This window comes from Alligator mississippiensis, chromosome 1 (genome assembly GCF_030867095.1).
Source record: "Alligator mississippiensis isolate rAllMis1 chromosome 1, rAllMis1, whole genome shotgun sequence".
Taxonomy (NCBI): domain Eukaryota; kingdom Metazoa; phylum Chordata; order Crocodylia; family Alligatoridae; genus Alligator; species Alligator mississippiensis.
The window spans coordinates 179,591,300-179,608,411 of record NC_081824.1 but is presented as its reverse complement, the minus strand read 5'-3'; the positions used below and the strand labels follow the sequence as shown (position 1 = coordinate 179,608,411).

The window sequence follows — 17,112 nt, the reverse complement described above, 5'->3', positions numbered from 1 at the left end:
TGAGGATAACAAGATTTTGTTAAACTAGTTCTTTTCCATCATTGATCAGGAAACATCACATGACTGTCTATTCCTTTTACTGCATCATGTAATAGCTTTTCTATCACATAGCATAACTGTAGTCCACATCACTACCAAAACTTTATTAAATGGCAAGAAAAAGTTGCTCAATGCTACCAGATAATCACTAGGAATTACCAGTACGATAAATTATTTCCCAGACTCCAGTACCCACAAGGGCTGCACTTCATAGGATCATAGGAAGGAAGGGCTGGAAGGGGCCACACAAGGTCATCTAGTCCAGTCCCTGCTCAAGACAAGAGGCTGGATTGACTAAACCATCCCATCCAAGTATCTGCCTAACCTGCTCTTAAAAATGTCCAAGGATGGAGAATCCACAATTTCTTTAGGTAGCCTGTTCCAATGCTTGACTACCCTCATACTCAAAGTTCCTCCTAATCTCCAAACTAAATTTCCTCTGCTGCAATTTGAGGCCATTGCTCCTAGCCCTGTCTCCTCTGGACACAGAAAAGTCCATCTCCATCCTCTCTGTAATCGCCCTTCAGGTATTTTAAAACTTATCAAATCCTCTTCAGTCTTTTCTTCTCCAAACTAAATGACTCTAGTTCTTTCAGCCTTTCTTCATAAATCTTTCTTCCCAGGCCCCTGATTATTTTGTTGCTGTGTTGGATGTTTTTAGGACAATTAGAAATGGTTTATATACATCAGCTTTCAAGAAGAAGCTCCATGTGAACTGCCTTAAAAAAATTATACTGGAAAAGGTGAAGACTAGGCCATTATGCTTCAATTTCACCACTGAAGATTAAGTAAAAAAAAAAAAATCACGTCCAAGCAGTAACCTTCATTACCCAACATGAATCAAAGAAAATGAGGGTTGGAAGGAACCTCAGGAGGTCATCTAATCCAAACCCCTGCTCAAAGCAGGATCAGCCCCAACTAGATCATCCCAGCCAAGGCTTTGTCTACCTGGGTCTTAAACACCTTCAAGGATGGAGATTCCATAATTTCTCTGGGTAACCTGTTCCAGTGCTTCACTACCCCTGGTAAGAAAAATTTTCCTCATATCTAACATCAACTTCCCTGGCTGTGACTGAGGCCATTGTTCTTTGTTCTGTCAACTATAATTAAGGACCTATCTAATCCATGGGGGCTGCCCCATCCCAGTTTTGCAGACAAAATGTGCACCCCCATGCCCCTGATTGGCCGAGGGACCCCAGGAGCACCATCTTTCACTGCTGATTGGGTGCAAATGCTTTCTGTCATGTAGCCCTGTCCCTCACCACCCTCTGAGGAGCCAGCATTTTCTTTTCCATAAGCTTCCCCACCCCCAGATTTCAGAGGCAATGCCAGATTTCACAGAATCTACAAAATTGTGAAATTGGTAGGCCCCTAACTATAATACATGAACTATAATAAGATTCAGTTACTGTCAGGTGAATGAGTAGGCAAAAAAAGAAAAGTGCTGAAACAATTTTCAAACAAATGAGAAAAAGACTAGGGCAACAACAATACATGCAGAGCAACATGGAGTCCTCATAGCTGGTCTTCACTTTTATATATTGCTTTAAAGCACAGACTATTTTTTACAAGTCATGGCTGCTCATCCCTATATGCTGAATAGAGAAACTTGAATTGCAAGTTCCTAGGAATGCAAGTTCTTCTTTTGTTGCCCATGTCCAGTGCCTAACACAAAGGCATTCCTCACACAGCACTGGAGCCTTTAAGTGCTATTGAGATATAAATAATTAGTATCAAGACAATTTGGCAAAAGAAGTATGTATATAAAAAACAGGATAAGTGAGATTTTCAAACATGTGCCATGTGTCGTCACAGATCCTTTAGATAACAGGCTCTAATACTTTCTCCACATACCCTTCACTCTTGACGGCAGGCAGCTGCTTCTTCAGGGATTCTTTATCCTCAGCTACCAAAATGCCAAAGCCCTGGAGCTGACTGGCACCAAACGCAGGGAGAAAGCCCAGCTCTGCTCGGCGGCTCACAAAGCAGTCTGGATGGTACCAGTTATCTATCATTCCCAGCTGGGGCTTTTCTGGATGCACCATCTTCTTAGAAATTCTGATCTGACTCTGAAGTGGGAAAGCACAGCACAAACATGTCTATGATGCTGCTATGAAGACATGAAATGTCAAGTCAGAGGAAGAGGTCTACCAGCCTGTAATAAATGTGACATTATTTCTGTGGTTGCACATTAGCAATAGCTATTCCATTCATCTCCCACTGACAACCACTATGCTGAAATTTACATCACTGACTTCATGTCAATCCTCTCAAATTTACTTATGCTCTCAAAACTCCTTCTGGGGTTAATGTTTCCATGTTTAGTCTTAACATGTGCATTTTTAAATATTATCGTTTTAAATGAGGGAAATCCCTTTGCCAGCTTAAAGAAAATTCAGGCCTTTAAATTACTTTGTCTGGAAATTACTGAAAAACAGCTAAACAAGAATATGTATACCTGGACTCAACCTTGCAACATTTACAGAAGCAGAGGCCCCAAATCCCACTGAACCTGAGTGAGAGAACTTGCAAGATGGGGCCCCATGGAAGTTCTACATTAATTTCTGGAGAAAATCTGCAGCAGTAAAGTATGAGCATTGTTAACATCCACAAAACTGAATCTTGAGTCAATTTGATTTTTGGGCAGATCTTACCCCCAATTAAGCCTTCCTGACAGCTATTTAAGCCTTCCTTTTTAACATTAGTTTGAGCCACAAGTTCTGCAAACAGAGCTGCCCTTCCACACCAGAGGCACAATGGTAGAGCTCCAATCAGAAGCCAAAGCTTTTCTCCATGGAAGCCCTTTCTCTGCTAAAATACTGGCAGTAATCTGCTAATCAACTAAATCAGCTGGCCATGTTCAAATGCTCTTTCCTACACATAAGGAAGGGTCATCAGGTCTAAATCCCAGGGGCTGAAGGTCACATTTGAGTGAGAAACATTACTACAGTGCAATAGCCCTGGATTAACAAGCTGTTCAGAACACAGCAGTTCTTTGGAGACAAAATTGCAGCTTTTAAAACTAGAAAGTATAGCTTAGTACACACAGAATCACCTGTGTCAGCTTGGAGGGTGGAGTATACAGAGGGAAGGAGAATACTGGTAAATTGCATGTCTCTTTACCTTTTCTATTTTCAGTTCACAGCCTTTGCAGGTACTTCTGTTAGACTTGGCATATTCTACTGCAAAGTCATGTAAACTTTTCTCAGCCTTGCCACCTCCTTCCTGGTCACCACCTTTACCTGGGCAAAGAAAAAAAAAAAAAAAAGAGACAAATATTCAACTTAAATGGCTGTTTGCTTTACATGTTAAAAAGTCTTACTGTCTCTGTATAAACATATATAATATTTGCACATATCTATTGAGAGATTATCTATTCAGCCACAAACTAGTATGCTCAGAAAAGTAAATTCACTGATAGAACCCACAGTGCATTTTTACAATTCATGATCCCACAAAAAACATTAGGAAGCCTGCATCCCCCAGTCATCACATGCTACCCACTCAGGCCTCTGGGGAAAACTATTTCAGTGTCTGCCTTAGCATTCATTATTGTAGCATGAATCCTTTATAACAGTGGTGCTCAACCTTTTTACCCAGATAGCCAGATGGGTGGTGCCCAGTCTGTCTGTGAGCCAGATTTGGCCAGTGATCCTGATCTGGCGCTCAGGGCAGGCATGGTAGGGCTCCATCTGGCTGTAAGGAGTGGGCTGCCCAGCTCTGACCCAGCCGCGCAGGGGGAAGGGAGCATGGCCACACCCTGATTCCAGCAGCGCAGGGTGCATAGCCTAATTCCAACCCACCATGCAGGGCTTGGGAAGTTGGCAGTGAGGAAGGGTGATGGCATTAATGGATACCACTCCTCCACCACAAAATTTCCCAACCTGTGGGGAATCCCAGGGGCTAGATGCCATGGCTTTATGGGTCAGATTTGGCTCATAGGCTGGACACCCCTGTTTTATAACATTAGTTCCTGACATTTCACATTTATGAAGTGAATCTATGGAGGACATGAATATCCCCTCTGATGTGCACATGTCTAACTGAGCAACAGTATTAAGCAAGAAATTCTAAAGCTCTGCTACTTGCCCTGTTACTGGACCTCTTGCTCATTTTATAAGACTGGTAAGAACACCCAGCTGGGAAATGCTGCTTCCATTGTAAAAGTATTATGAAATTAAAGTTAAAAACCCCATAGAAATCTGACTAGAATGAGATCAACTAAGCTGCCACATGTCCTACAGAATGCCTCTTCCCAAATATAAGAAACATTTCTTTTACACAACGTCCAGACAAGCAGACATTCTGTAAATTCACCCAGGGTTCTTATTCCATACATACACTGGGTGGGTTTAGTTTGTCCCATATGCATTCACAACCTTTCAAACTGTATCCGATCACTTCCCTGAGCATTTAGTTTGTCACAGTGAACTCTAAATACAATATTCTGGTTGCACAGGGTGTGTGTAGACGAAACAGGGGCCCTAAATTGAAGTAGTGGGAAAATCAGGCTTGTTGCTTTTATTGGGCAGAGCTGGTTCCCCGGGCTGCTGACAGGCTGCCTGCAGGGCTTCCTGTGGAGCCGTGGAGCTGCATGGAGCCCCGTGCTTCACTCTGCAGCTGTAAGGGCCGCAAAATAAAACTCCTAAATGGAATTTTAGTTTGCTGTGCCCCAAGTCATTTAAGGCGCATTACGCCGCCAAATTTCCTACAGTGGCTGGAATTAATGTGCAATATGCCACTGAGGCATGCAAACACTAACACCACTAAAGCTGTGCAAAAGCATTTAGCCTGTTTTAAAGTGTTGTGTGCACATGCCTCTCGTTTCATCTACATGCGGCCACAACAGAGTTACTATAATGAGGTCTCAGGTTACTGAGACATTACTTTTTCCACAGCACAGTGGGAACAGTTACTAATAGCAAATAATTGAATTTAAGCTACACTAGAGAAAATGGACTATATTTGGGGATGCTCCTGGTGAATGCCCTTTCCTTCTGCATGTTTGGTTCACTTTTTGGCTATTTGACTGAGCTCAGAAATGGATTTGGTTCCCCTGTCAAGAGCAAGACTAAGGAAGGACGTACTGATTGTTCCAATTTCCTTTTGAAGGGACAATGAGCAACAAATCCAAGAATCGCAACAGTTATTTGCTGATAACTTGAGTGTAGACAGGATCATTCTAAACAGACCTGGCTTCCTGCATTCCTGACCAGCCTTTGAGGTTCACATACCTGTGGCAGGTCCCCCTGCTTCAATGGTTTTTTTTATTTTCTCTTGATCTTCCCATCGCAGCTCAGGGAAGCCATCAATATCTGCATGAGACGTGATCCGAGCCCGCTTCCAAAAACAAGTGTAATGATGCCAGTGAGGGACTTTGCCATCGAACATGGGTGACTAGGAAGAAACATGATGACAAGGTGAAGAAATTCATATAAAACCAAGGAAAAAGCAACCCTCTCGCTCACAAATGTTCAGAGCATTTCCTTGGACATTTCCATTCTAAACAATGAACAGTGATTTGGAATAGAATATGGGAAGACAGAATCCTTTGATATTACCACCAATATAGCTCCCAGTGGGGCAGTGCCACAAGGAGGCTGAATATAGAAGGATGACATAACCCTGTTGTTACAAACCCCACTATAATTCAAGAGGCTCACTGGGGAGGGGTGTGGGGGGGGGGAACATCACACAGACCTTCTTATGCTTGTTTTACTAATATTGCGTGTTTAGTCCTGTTGAAAAGGCAGTGTTTTGCTGCATTTATTTATGCTGCTTTTGTCTCTGTATGGACTAGGTTATGTTATCTGATATCACCATAATTCTGGACATGGTTTAGCCAAAGGAAATGAGGAATGTATATTTAAGGAAAAGGGCTGGTAGGTAAGACTGCTAAGGATGCCCTTGTGTTACTAGGGTAAGGGCAATTGCCACTCCCAATCACAGGCAGCAGGGGCTACTGTTGTGATGGGCACCCATGGTGCTGGGTGGGGGGGTGGGAAGGAAGTGTAATGATTCAGCCTCAGCTCCCCATCATAGCTGTTTACGCGGCCCAGCATGGGGGGGGAGGGGAAGCGGGCCAGGAGGCTGCCAACTGATTCTATCTGGCCACAAGTCCATCCACCCTGCACCCAGTGCTGGGGGCACCGGACAGAGCATGTCTTCATGGAAATTGGCCCAGGACCCCTGCAGGCAGGGTACACGGGATGAGGCTAGGCAGGCAGGGAACAGCATCCAAGAGCAGGACAGGAAGGCAGGGCCGGGATCGCAGGGTGGCGAGCATGGGACTGGGGTCCAGGGCAGAGCTACGATCCACTCCCCACACACCCCTGCAACAGGCACTGGTTCTGTGGGCAGGAAAGATTCCTCCACCTCTGGGGCAATGAGGAAAGCAGCAGCAGCAGCCACTGGAAGAGCATGGGATGGGAGGGGCAGGGCTATCCCGGGGGGGGGCAGGGGACACAGGGACAAATCGGGGTGACCACCCCAGGCCCTGCACTTTGGGGGGACCATGCAGAGCTGGGCGGAGCAGCCGAAGAGATTCCGCGCTGCCGCTAGCTTCACATACGGCTGCTTGGCATGCCCCCCACCCCTCGCCACCGAATCCACTGCTGGCTTCCTCGTGCCCAGGGGTGGGGTCCCGCACAGGCTTATTTGCCCCAGGCCCCGCACCCTGCTCAGGTCGCCTCTGGGCAGGGGTGAATTCTCCTCTGCTTTGGGGACTTAAAAAAAATGTCCCCAGAAGCTCCAGTAGCACAGTCCATTCAGTACAAAAGGCAGGGTGCAGCCGTGCCACAGCAACCCCTCTGGATCCACCCCAGGCTAAAGGCAACTGCTTTCAAAGCACCACAAATAACAATGCTTTGCATGTTCGGGGCTCCTGAAGCACTTCACAGATTTCTGAGAATCACTGCCTGCTACGGAAGAGGAGCCACCTGTGGGGCAGCAGCAGCTCAGCAGAATGCAGCAATACCATAGCCAACTGAAATTGCAAGGGGACCTGAGGGAGGGAGGCAGAAGCTGAATCACCACATTTGGCACCTCTGATATTACAAGTTTTTTTAGCATCTTCAGCCAACATAAAAGGACAGATGGTGGTACTGCAGATTCAGAGGAAAGAGCACCACTCAGGGCTGGACTGATGTTAAAAACTACTTACTTTACTGGAAGAAGCAGCACATTAGTTCGACCTGGTTCTGCAGCATCTGTATAGATTGGGAGCTTCAGCCGGGCTTTTTGGCACTTATCTCAAGTTAAGTCAATCAGCTATTATATAAAAGTGCCAAAAAAGCCCCACTAAAGTGCCCGATATAAACAGCTGTTGGGTGAGCTGGGGGCAGCTAATGAGCTGCCTCCTTTGGGCATGCACTGGGCTCAGCACAGGAATGCACCAAATTTCAAGTGTGGGGTTTTGGGGGGGAGGGGGGATGTTTTTTGTTTGTTTGTTTTTTTTAACATCTGCAAGCAACTTAAGCAACTCGTGAGCATGTAGGTCTTCCTTGAAGGACTCCTGCTTGGCACTGACCTGGCTTGAATCTTACTTAGCAATCAGACAGAACAACACCATAGAGTATTATGATTGCAATTAAGGAATACACACACCATGTCTGAATAAGGTATCTAGGTCATATTATGGTTATATTACTACCATGGAAGGTATTAAAAAAATGGAATCAACAAGAAGTCTCCTACAGATCCTGGACAAGGAATTGTGAACTTGAATTATAGGAGTGAATTTTGCAGCCAGGAAATGGAAGGGAACGAGCCTCTCTCACGATAAAGGAAAGGGACAAGTGCATTGTCCTAGGTCCTATTCTAGGTTATAGTGTCGGTTCACTGAGGAGCTTTAAGTCTGTGACCCTATACCCAGTCAGTAAAATGGAGGTCATAATTCATAAAGGAGTGATTCCCCCCTGTCAAAGATGTACAAATATGACTGATCAAATGTTTATACAGTCGGTTGTTGTTAATTATGGAAATGAAAAGGTAATGCTTGTAGAAGCACAGACACTCAGTCTTGCCAGAGGCAAGCATCTCAGTGTAAGGCTTTTATCAAAATTCACCTGTCCATTTCCCCATATTATGTGAAAACAAGGCTGGTTCTTCTTGCCCCCTAATCCCAGAGCAATGTCAGTCTCCTACTGTTTGGGATGCAAGTTTGCCAAAGCATTACCCTCGGTATTTAGCTGGCAGCCACAGGGCGTTTAATAACACCACTCTGGTGGATTATGGGGCAAAGCCAAAATAGTCCAACAATGACCTCTTCCTCTAATGCCAAGTATTTTGGGGAAGCAAGGATTTGGTGGGGTGACCTCTTTTATTGAACCAACTATGTAGCTGGGATAAGTTTAGACAAGCTTTTGAATGCAAAACATTCTTTGTCAGGTCTGATCACAGAAACCAGGCAGGGAGGGGAACTACACTGAAGCCTCAGGGAGCCGCAGGAGGAGGCTATAGCTTCATAGCAATGAACAATAATCTGACGCACAAGTCTTACCTCAATACACTGTTCACACAAACTACTCCCAACTCACCCTGCCCCAAACCAACTAACAGCAGAAGTGATAAAGGATTCCTGCAGGGCACATGCATAGCTAAGGAAGCTGCAAGATCCAAGAAGAGCTTGCTTTCTAAGTGACTGTATAAATGCTTCTTACCATACGACTTCTCCATCAGAACATTTCCCTTGCTACTCTATTGAAGGGAAGTCTTAAAAAAAAAATTAAAAAAATTACATGCACTTGTCCCATAACTAGAAACCTGCCCAGCATTGTCCACAATCGCTGGGAAATCTGGTATTAATTGCAGTTTCCCGTAAAAATCAACCAAAAAAAACGAGCAGTAGTGAGGTAAACTGAGTGAAGGCACCCTCCAGCAATCAGCAGCGAGCGGCAAGGCAAAGAAAGCAGTAGTGAGTAGTCTAAGTGCTGGCGCCCTCTGTCAATTAGTAGTAAGGGGTGGAGTTGCCATGAAATGCCTGCAAAAGTGGTCCTGTGCTTCATAAGCGGGCCATGAAAAACCGTTGTCTCGCTGTGACTTTGGTAGGTCCCTATTTGCAACTCACTAGGGATTTGTATGACATCTGGAGAAGTCAAATGCATGATCTAAATCACAAATGGGCTCAGAGTGAACCACAGAGCTAGACAGTTTCTGTTCTGCAAATGGAAATGAAGGTTTAAGGCTGGATGCATATCCCACCTCAATCCAACCCTTGCTGAATGAGCCACCGATACTGTCACATTCTGTAGCTGTGACACGGTAGCTACACTGGAATAGTGATATCAATGACCCCCTAAAGCAAATATGGCACATGCTGACAGAAAGTATTTTTCTGCTGATATATCATATTGTTCTTATTACAAGTCAACATTACTTAAAAGCTCATCCTACATTTTCAGATTCCATTTTAAGAAAAAAGCCTTTTTCTCCCAAATATAAATCAGTAATAGAAAGTCCTTGAATGGTTATTGCCCTTACAAAATCTCACAGAGGAGAATCAAATATGCAGGAAAAGATCCAAAAGGTTAAATAACAAAAAGACTTAAAAAAAAATCCACTATGCCAGGACCATCAAACACTCGGCCCATGGAGCCATATGATTTGGTCCTAGCCCTAGTCTCTGCCCCACATGCCCTGAATGAAGCACAACGGGTCGGTCCAGGGTGCATACAGCAGCCCATCGGAGCCAGTGCACAGGGCCCGTCCAGAGCCAGTCCTAACTGGGCCATGCCAGAACTAGCATTCAAGACCAGTACAGCAGGGAGCTGTATGCCATACAAGCCCTGTGCGCTGGCCCCCTGTACTACATGCAACACGTGTAGACAGTCTAGTCCAGAGTTCTGCATGCAGCATGCACTGGTCCTAGGTCTTGTTGTGCACGTAGGAAAGACAAAGGGCATGTACTGACTGTGGTGCGTCCTACATGCTGCGTGCACAGTGAGCCCTGGGACTGGTGCATGCCAAGTCCGTGAGCTGGTCCTGGAGCTGGTGGCACTGCACAGGAAGTGGTCCCAGTCTAGCCCACAAGCCGGTCCATCGACCCTCATCTGGCCTGCGGCCTGGGTGAGTTTGACACCCCAGCTCTATACCAAGGATAATACTGTCCAAAGCTCACTGTATTGCCTTCAGCCTAAAATTTCATATCAACACCTCTCAAGACAAAGGAAGATCAGATTTGAACTGAAGTTTTAGATTCAAACTTCACATATGTTGGGCCTCAAACCTGGATCCACACAACCCTTGCTTTGGGGTTTCAAAATCTAAATTTTCCTAGTTTTTTGTGGACTCTGGGGAAAGACCAAATGGATTATATTTACATTATGGCTAAGAGCAGATGTCAGATCAGATCTGACCTCTCCTAAATATATGAACAAAGTACTTCTATTTAATTTGCATTTTGGAAGAATGAAACATCTTTTAAAAGGCATAATTTAACCTCAGTTTTGAGGTCACTGTTAGACATTTCAGGACCGTTAGTCTTTTCCAAGTAGTAAACCAACATTCCACTGCATTAAAAGCATTAAAATGTGTTTTAAGTGTTAGGTGTCTGCATTGCTGAAGCATATCCAACTTTGCATTGTTTCTAGCCAGGTCATCTCATGGGTTGTTTTTTGGCTCTGTGGCACCAGTGGTGGCCTGCCAGATTGCAGCTCTGAGGTAGTCCGACTCAAAGCTTCTCTGCAGTGCAGCCGGAGAGCTGAAAACCTGGATCTGACAAAGGGCTCCTGGGCTTCTGAGCTCCTAGCTACATGCGGGAATATTATGACCTACTTCCCACTTTGGTGGAACAGACCACACAGATCCTAGGGAACTGCAGGACAGTGGAGACCAACTGGTTACCCAGCCATTGCTGCCCTTCCTCACGACAGTGAGACCACTATCCATGCCAGAGCAGAGCCTTTATGGCCACAATGGCTGGTGCTTCAGTGCCGTACAGGGTCACCTGCTCAGTGCAACAATACTGTATTGTTCCAATTAAGGTAACCTTGCATACAAATTAAGTGAGAGTTACATGGCTCTTTTTGAGGGTAAAAAGGGTTGACCTATAGTCAGGGCCCCCCCCGAGGGGGGCAAATTGGGGCAACTGCCTTGGGCCCCATGCTTTGAGAGGCCCTGCAGAGCTGGGCAGAGGGGCCATGGCTGCAATTTAGCCCATCCACCCACCCAACGGGTTGGATGGCTCTTCGCTTGTTCTGGATGGAGGTTCTGGACACCACCTGTTCCACTGTGTCCAGTGTGCCAGGGCTTTCACTCCTCAGTGTAAGTGTGCCGTGGGATAGGGAAGGAGGCTTCCCGTGCAGGCTGCTTTGCCCCGGGCTCTGCTGGGATCATCTCTGCCTACAGTCAGAACAATATGCTAGTTATACCATTTATCCAAATGATACTAGTGATGCCAACAGAAGCCATCTTCCATTGGCACAGCTACACCTACACTAGGGATTTTCACAGCCCTAGCTAACATGTTCATGCCAGCAAAACCTGGTGGCATAGACCTTGTCTTGGTACAGCATGAAGGTTTTGAATGGGGTACAGCATGCACTGGCCTTTCAAGTTTCTTGCCTTCCTCCATTCCAGGCTGCTGGAACCTAAAATAGGGCTGCTGGCAGGGAGCTGACAAGAGCAGAAAGCAATAAAACAGTTCTGTGATAGAGACAGGACCCTGGAAGAACTTGAGGGCCAGGTTTTATTATTACCAGGTTTTGCTAAAGCTGGAGCAGACTATGGGAAACAGTCTTTCCTTGTGAACAGGAAGCCTAGAAAGTAGCTTGCAGGTTAGCCTGCATGTGGATGGCAGAAGGCTGATTAACTATACAGACTGCATGCAAGGGCTTGGTGAAAGGCAACATGGAGGAAGGAGGGAGTAAATCAAACAGCCAGGAATGAAAGAGGAATTAGTATCAACTGGGGAACAGAGAAGGAAACAGGAAATATCAAAGTGGAAAGATAAGACAGTGTGGTAGGAGGCATGAAGGGAAAATGGAGGGTGGGGGGTTTCATTTTTAGAGTTAAGTACCGACATGTTACAAACACAAAGAACGCTACTGTGTGAACAAAAAGCTGGCTTATCTAATGGAAATGACTAGAAGAGCATACAGTGGCCCCTTGGGAAGCAAGAGAACAGGGCAAGTATCTTTCAGCCTAGCTAATCAATTCAGTCCTCAAGTTACTGGAGGCAGGATAGTTTTTCAAAACCTACCCAGAGGAAAGGGATCTCTTTATTGTGAGTCTAAGTAGCATATAAAAATGTAGCTATCAGAATGTAATTACCTTGGCATTAGCTGGGATAGTTGTTAGTTACCTAAAATGTATTACTGAATAATCCAAAAAATGTGTGACTAAGCTGTGTAGGCCTAGCCTCTTCAACACAAATGATGGGTTGGCAAGAACCAAGGCAGGCTGACAGTATATTTTCAAAAAAACAACTCTTTGTATTGATTTTTAAGCCATAGCACAACTAGCTGCCTTCCGTCACTGTACTTTTTGACCATGCCATGTCCACGTCTCTGTATTTTTGCAAAATACAGGAGCAGGAGTGCACATATTCAATCCAGATTCCACCAAGTGTGGTACAAGAACTCACTCAGAAAAGTTCTTTCATCACTTGGGGAAGAACAAGGCTCAGGGGCCGGGAACCAGCTTGCAAGTTCTATTCCCAGTTCTGCCGCTGGCTTGTTGCAAGACTTTGGGCAAGTCATCTGACTCTATTAGTGCCTCAGTTTCCTAGTCTGTAAAAATGCAGTAACACCTTACCTCAAAGTTGTGAGGCCCAACTGCATTTTAACACTAGTAAATACGGCAGAACATCATTAATGCTTCATAATGCAATGCTAGAGAATACTGGTATCTGTGTGCACTGTCAGGACCTACCTAAATCATGGTTAAAAACAGCATGGTCCATGATCACCGGGAAATCTGCCATTGGCTGCAATTTCCTGGAAATTACCAGGTTTTGGGGGGTTGGTGGCACAGACTGAGTGAAGACGCTCTCCATCAATCAGCGGTGAGGTGCGGCACTGCCAGGGCCCCTCTGCCAATCAGCAGTGAGAGGCAGGGCCACCATGAAATGCCCATGAAATCAGCTCTGCACTCTGTGAGTGGGAACCAAAATACTCTGCGTCTTGCTGTGACTTGGGTCAGTTCTTAATTATAAAGTGTGCAGATTAGCAAGGTTTTGCTAAAAGTGCAAACAGCAAACTGCATAGATGCTTCCTTATCTATAGCCTGGGCACAAAATGATACAATATTTTTACCTTGCGGAACAGGCAACATTCCCAAGCACATTATAACCTTATCTCTTCCCCCTCCACTCCTTGTTTTCAGAAACAGAAAAACAGCCTCTCTGTTAGTGTTCTATTAGAGTCCTCTAAATCACAATAATCCTCTAATAAGAAACTTAACTGTACACTTTACACTGGATTAATTTCAGAAGGCTGTCATGCCCTTGTCTACAGATAGCACTTGAGTCCAAGGAAAAGGCATGGAAGGACAAGAAGATTGGAAAAAAGTGTTCCTGACAAGCAAAGATGAACCTAACTTCCCTACAGCGTAATATTCTAATTTAATCATGGTAGTTATTATAGCAGCTTTGTCACATGTATTCCTCTCAGCTGTATGGTCTGGGGAAAAACAAACACACACAATTTCCAGGACTAAAACATATACCTTGGCTGCTTTAGCCTCTTCTGCTTACAATTTTGCACTGGTAATAACAACAGCGGGTGCAGTATGGCAGACAAGGTATCAGCTGCCACTAATGTTTTAAAGGACCAAAAGGTTTCCTTGAGGAGATCAGAAGTCCAGTCCCTATACCAGTGCCATCACTCCCTTCCCTCGCACTGGTGATAAGAAAGGTGGGAAATGTTGAAGGGAGAGGGGGAAATCAGACCAGAAGCTTTAGGTCAACATTTATTTTTCCAATGTGTTTCTTATTCTTTCACCCTAGTGAGCAGCCATATTACACTGCACTGTGGGCAGACTATATTTAGAGACAGATGTATTTACTAATTGCAGGCAGGTCCTGTGGCAAAAGCGTGCTCAGAGATCTCTCTCTTTGATTAAGCTAGGTAAACTTTTCATCAGCCACAAGGCAATGAACAAGGGGTGAAAATGAACTGCTAGGATGGCGATTCATTCTTCAATTAAGAGAGATCAAAGGAAGGAAGAGAACATTCAAATTGCTGCTAAAAATAAATTCCCCCACAAAAGGTCACAAGAAAGAATTAAGTCAGTGACAAATATGCTCCAAAAAGTGTATTAAATCACTGGGGAAAACTAAGGAATACAAGTAAGAAGCCTGTACAGCTCTTCAGCAATAGGGATTCAGCTCACACTTCAACTAAAAACAGTTTCAGTCTCTAGCTTCCCCCCATCTGTTTCCACCCAAAAGTCCCCAAGATGCAAACCGAGGTAAACAGAACATAAGAAACCCCAGAAACATTTACATCTTCTGGTCAGGGAGTTAGCACACCAGGCTGCAGCCCCTTCACCACCTCAAGATCCTCTTGCTGATGCCCTGGCTGCATTTCTCCCCGCTCCCCTTCCATGGCCCCACCAAGATGGCCATACACCTGACCAGGAGGGAGGCTCCGGCTGGGAAAGCACCCAGTGAATGTGGGGCCATCCTCCTGTCCCTCCTCCTCTGCAGTCCTGTCTCCAGGCAGAGTTTCACTGGGCAGAGCCCACTGGCTCCTTGGACTCATTTGAGGGCCAGTGAGTGCCATCCAACATGCTCTGCTCAGTGCCCTCCTTGGAGCATTTCGTGCAATCTCTAACCCTGGTGCCTGCCCCTGCTTCAGCTCCCCAAGAAATCAGCTGGTGCACACTTAACAACCCCTAACTGCATGGGGGAAGGGACTAACCCTTCCTGCTTGGGCCCACGCCTTCAATGGACTCAGGCATCAAAGAGGCCTGTCACAGGGTCACAGCTCTGGGCAGAGTTGCACCAGGCAGTGCCCACTGGCTGCCTGGACTCATTTAGGGCAGCACACTCTGCTCAGTGCCCCCTTTGGAGCACCTGCTATCGAGCTCCCATCCCACTTTTCAGGGCTGGGGCACGCACTTAGTGACCCCCTCTCCTGCCAGGGGCAGTGTCCCTGCATGCTCTGCCAGTGTGCCCATGCTCCCCCACCCGAGCCACGGGATTTCCTCCGAAGACTGCGACCAGCAGGGGGCGCTGCTGCGTCTCCGTCAATGGGAGTCCCAGCTGCTGGCCCCCCGGCGGTGACGTCAGAGCCGAGCCGAGCGCGGGAAGCCCAGCGAGGCGGGGGCGGGGCACTGCGGATTCCTGCCCCCCCCCCAGCTGCGCTTGCGGATGGCGCGGGGGGTGGGGAGTATTACCCACGTTGCAGCGTCGCTCCCCCCGCGTTTCCCCTGCAGCGGAGGAAGGCGCTGCCGCCCTCCACCCACGTGCCCCCCCCCCGGCGAGGATGGAAGGGGCCCGGCACAAAGCGCTGCAGCAACGCGGCGCTGTACCTGCACCATGATAGCCAGGCGCAGCGAGTCCTTGGCGATGCTCTCCCCGCATTTCTTGCACGAGGCCCGCCCGCTCTTGGCGTACTCGGCCCGATACAGCTTGTCCGCCGGCTCCGCCATCGCGCCTGGCCCGGCCCCGGCAGCGCCCACCGCTGAGCGCCGAGCCTGCGCCGCGCTCGGCGATCGATTGAGGCTGCCTTTTTTCCTTTTTTTGGAATGTTCCGGCGGGCCGCAGCGTTCGATTGGAGGGGGCGGGGGGGGAGGAGCCGCGCGCTGAGCGGGGGGCGTGGCGTGCGCCGCCTATACCGCCCCCATAGGGTCCTGGAGGAGGGCGGGGCAGTCTGCAGCCTGAGGGATGGGGCCCGTTACTTTGTGATAGTAGTCCGGATTGGTGCAGGGAGAGGAGCTGGGGCTGGACAGGAGGGAAAGCTTTCCGAGCAGGAGGGTGCTGAAGGCCGGAGAGCCTGAGGAGTGGTTTAAGACCCTTGGAAGGGTTTAAGACCCGGGTAGACAAACCCTTGCCTGGGATGATCTAGTTGAGGCTGGGCCTGGTCTGAGCTGGGTCTTGGACTCCATGCCTTCCCGAGCTCCCTTCCAAGCCTTATTTTCTACCACTCTGTGATGGTCCAGGACATATGTAAGAGGCAGGGTGACAGCTGTTCTGTGGTAGGGTGGCCATCATAGAGGACAGTTTGGTTGTCCTCTTTTGATATGAAACCAGATGCCTTTATGTCCTTTATTTTTCTCTTGAAAAATGGCTGGGGTAGAGAAGCTCTTCAGGCTTCTCTTGAATAGAAAAATAGAGGCATCCCGTTTTGTATCAATAGAGGACAGAGTAGCAGAAAACCGGAACGTCCTCTATGATGGCCACCCTATTTGTGGGTGATGGCTTTCTCTGTGGCTGAAAACGGAGGAGGTTTGCACCCTTGGGCTGCGGCCATATGAGCGGGAATGTGCATTTCCCCCAGGACAAGTAGCAGTGGTGTACCTTGTGTTGCTGCTGCTTGTCCCTGGGGAAAGCCTGTGCCACATGTGCTCTGGTGTGCAGCAGGTGACCCCAGATTGGGGAAAGGGGGCTGGGGCCAGCAACTGTGCTGGCCTCAGCAGCCTTACCTGCGGGCCTGGGGAGCTGCAGCCGCAGTGCTCCTGCAGCTGGGAACCCATCTGGCAGCTGGAGTGTGGCTCTGGCCGAGCAGTTTCTGGTTTTGGGTAGCCTCCACTACTGTCACATGTGCCACCCCACTTTTTTTTGGCATGGGTTTTTTGACCCCAGGAAGTAGCAGCATGGGAAGGCCTGCGTATGGATATGGCTTTGTAGATTAACCCTAGCCAAGGTGCATAGTCAGCTTTAAGGTGAGGCTGCCTCATGCACAGAACTTACTTCATCAGCGTCTGATGGCTTCAGCCCTCTGCTGAAGAAAGCTTAAGCCATGAGCATCTGATTGAGTTAGTCTGTGAAGGTGCCGCACTACCCTGCCTCCTGCCTCTCTAGCCTAACTTGGCTAGCAATCTCTCTCTAGTGGGCCAGCTGCACGGTTGGCAGAGGCTTAGCCAAACTTTCCAGTGTGGGGCATTTGGAGATAAATTCACTACATTAGA

The 17,112-nt window shown here is 47.2% G+C and overlaps 1 protein-coding gene across 1 annotated transcript in view; it reads right to left on the bottom strand.

Moving 5' to 3' along the window:
- Positions 1 to 15,687, bottom strand: part of PARP1 (poly(ADP-ribose) polymerase 1) — a 56,419-nt gene extending 40,732 nt beyond the window's left edge. Inside the window, exons 1-4 of the mRNA XM_059717348.1 lie at positions 15,514 to 15,687; positions 5,274 to 5,436; positions 3,163 to 3,281; positions 1,894 to 2,108 (exon numbers count right to left, since the gene is read on the bottom strand). Coding sequence (XP_059573331.1) covers positions 1,894 to 2,108; positions 3,163 to 3,281; positions 5,274 to 5,436; positions 15,514 to 15,633 — 617 coding nt within the window. The 5' untranslated portion in view covers positions 15,634 to 15,687. The remainder of the gene's footprint in view (positions 1 to 1,893; positions 2,109 to 3,162; positions 3,282 to 5,273; positions 5,437 to 15,513) is intronic.
- Positions 15,688 to 17,112: the final 1,425 nt, after the last annotated feature.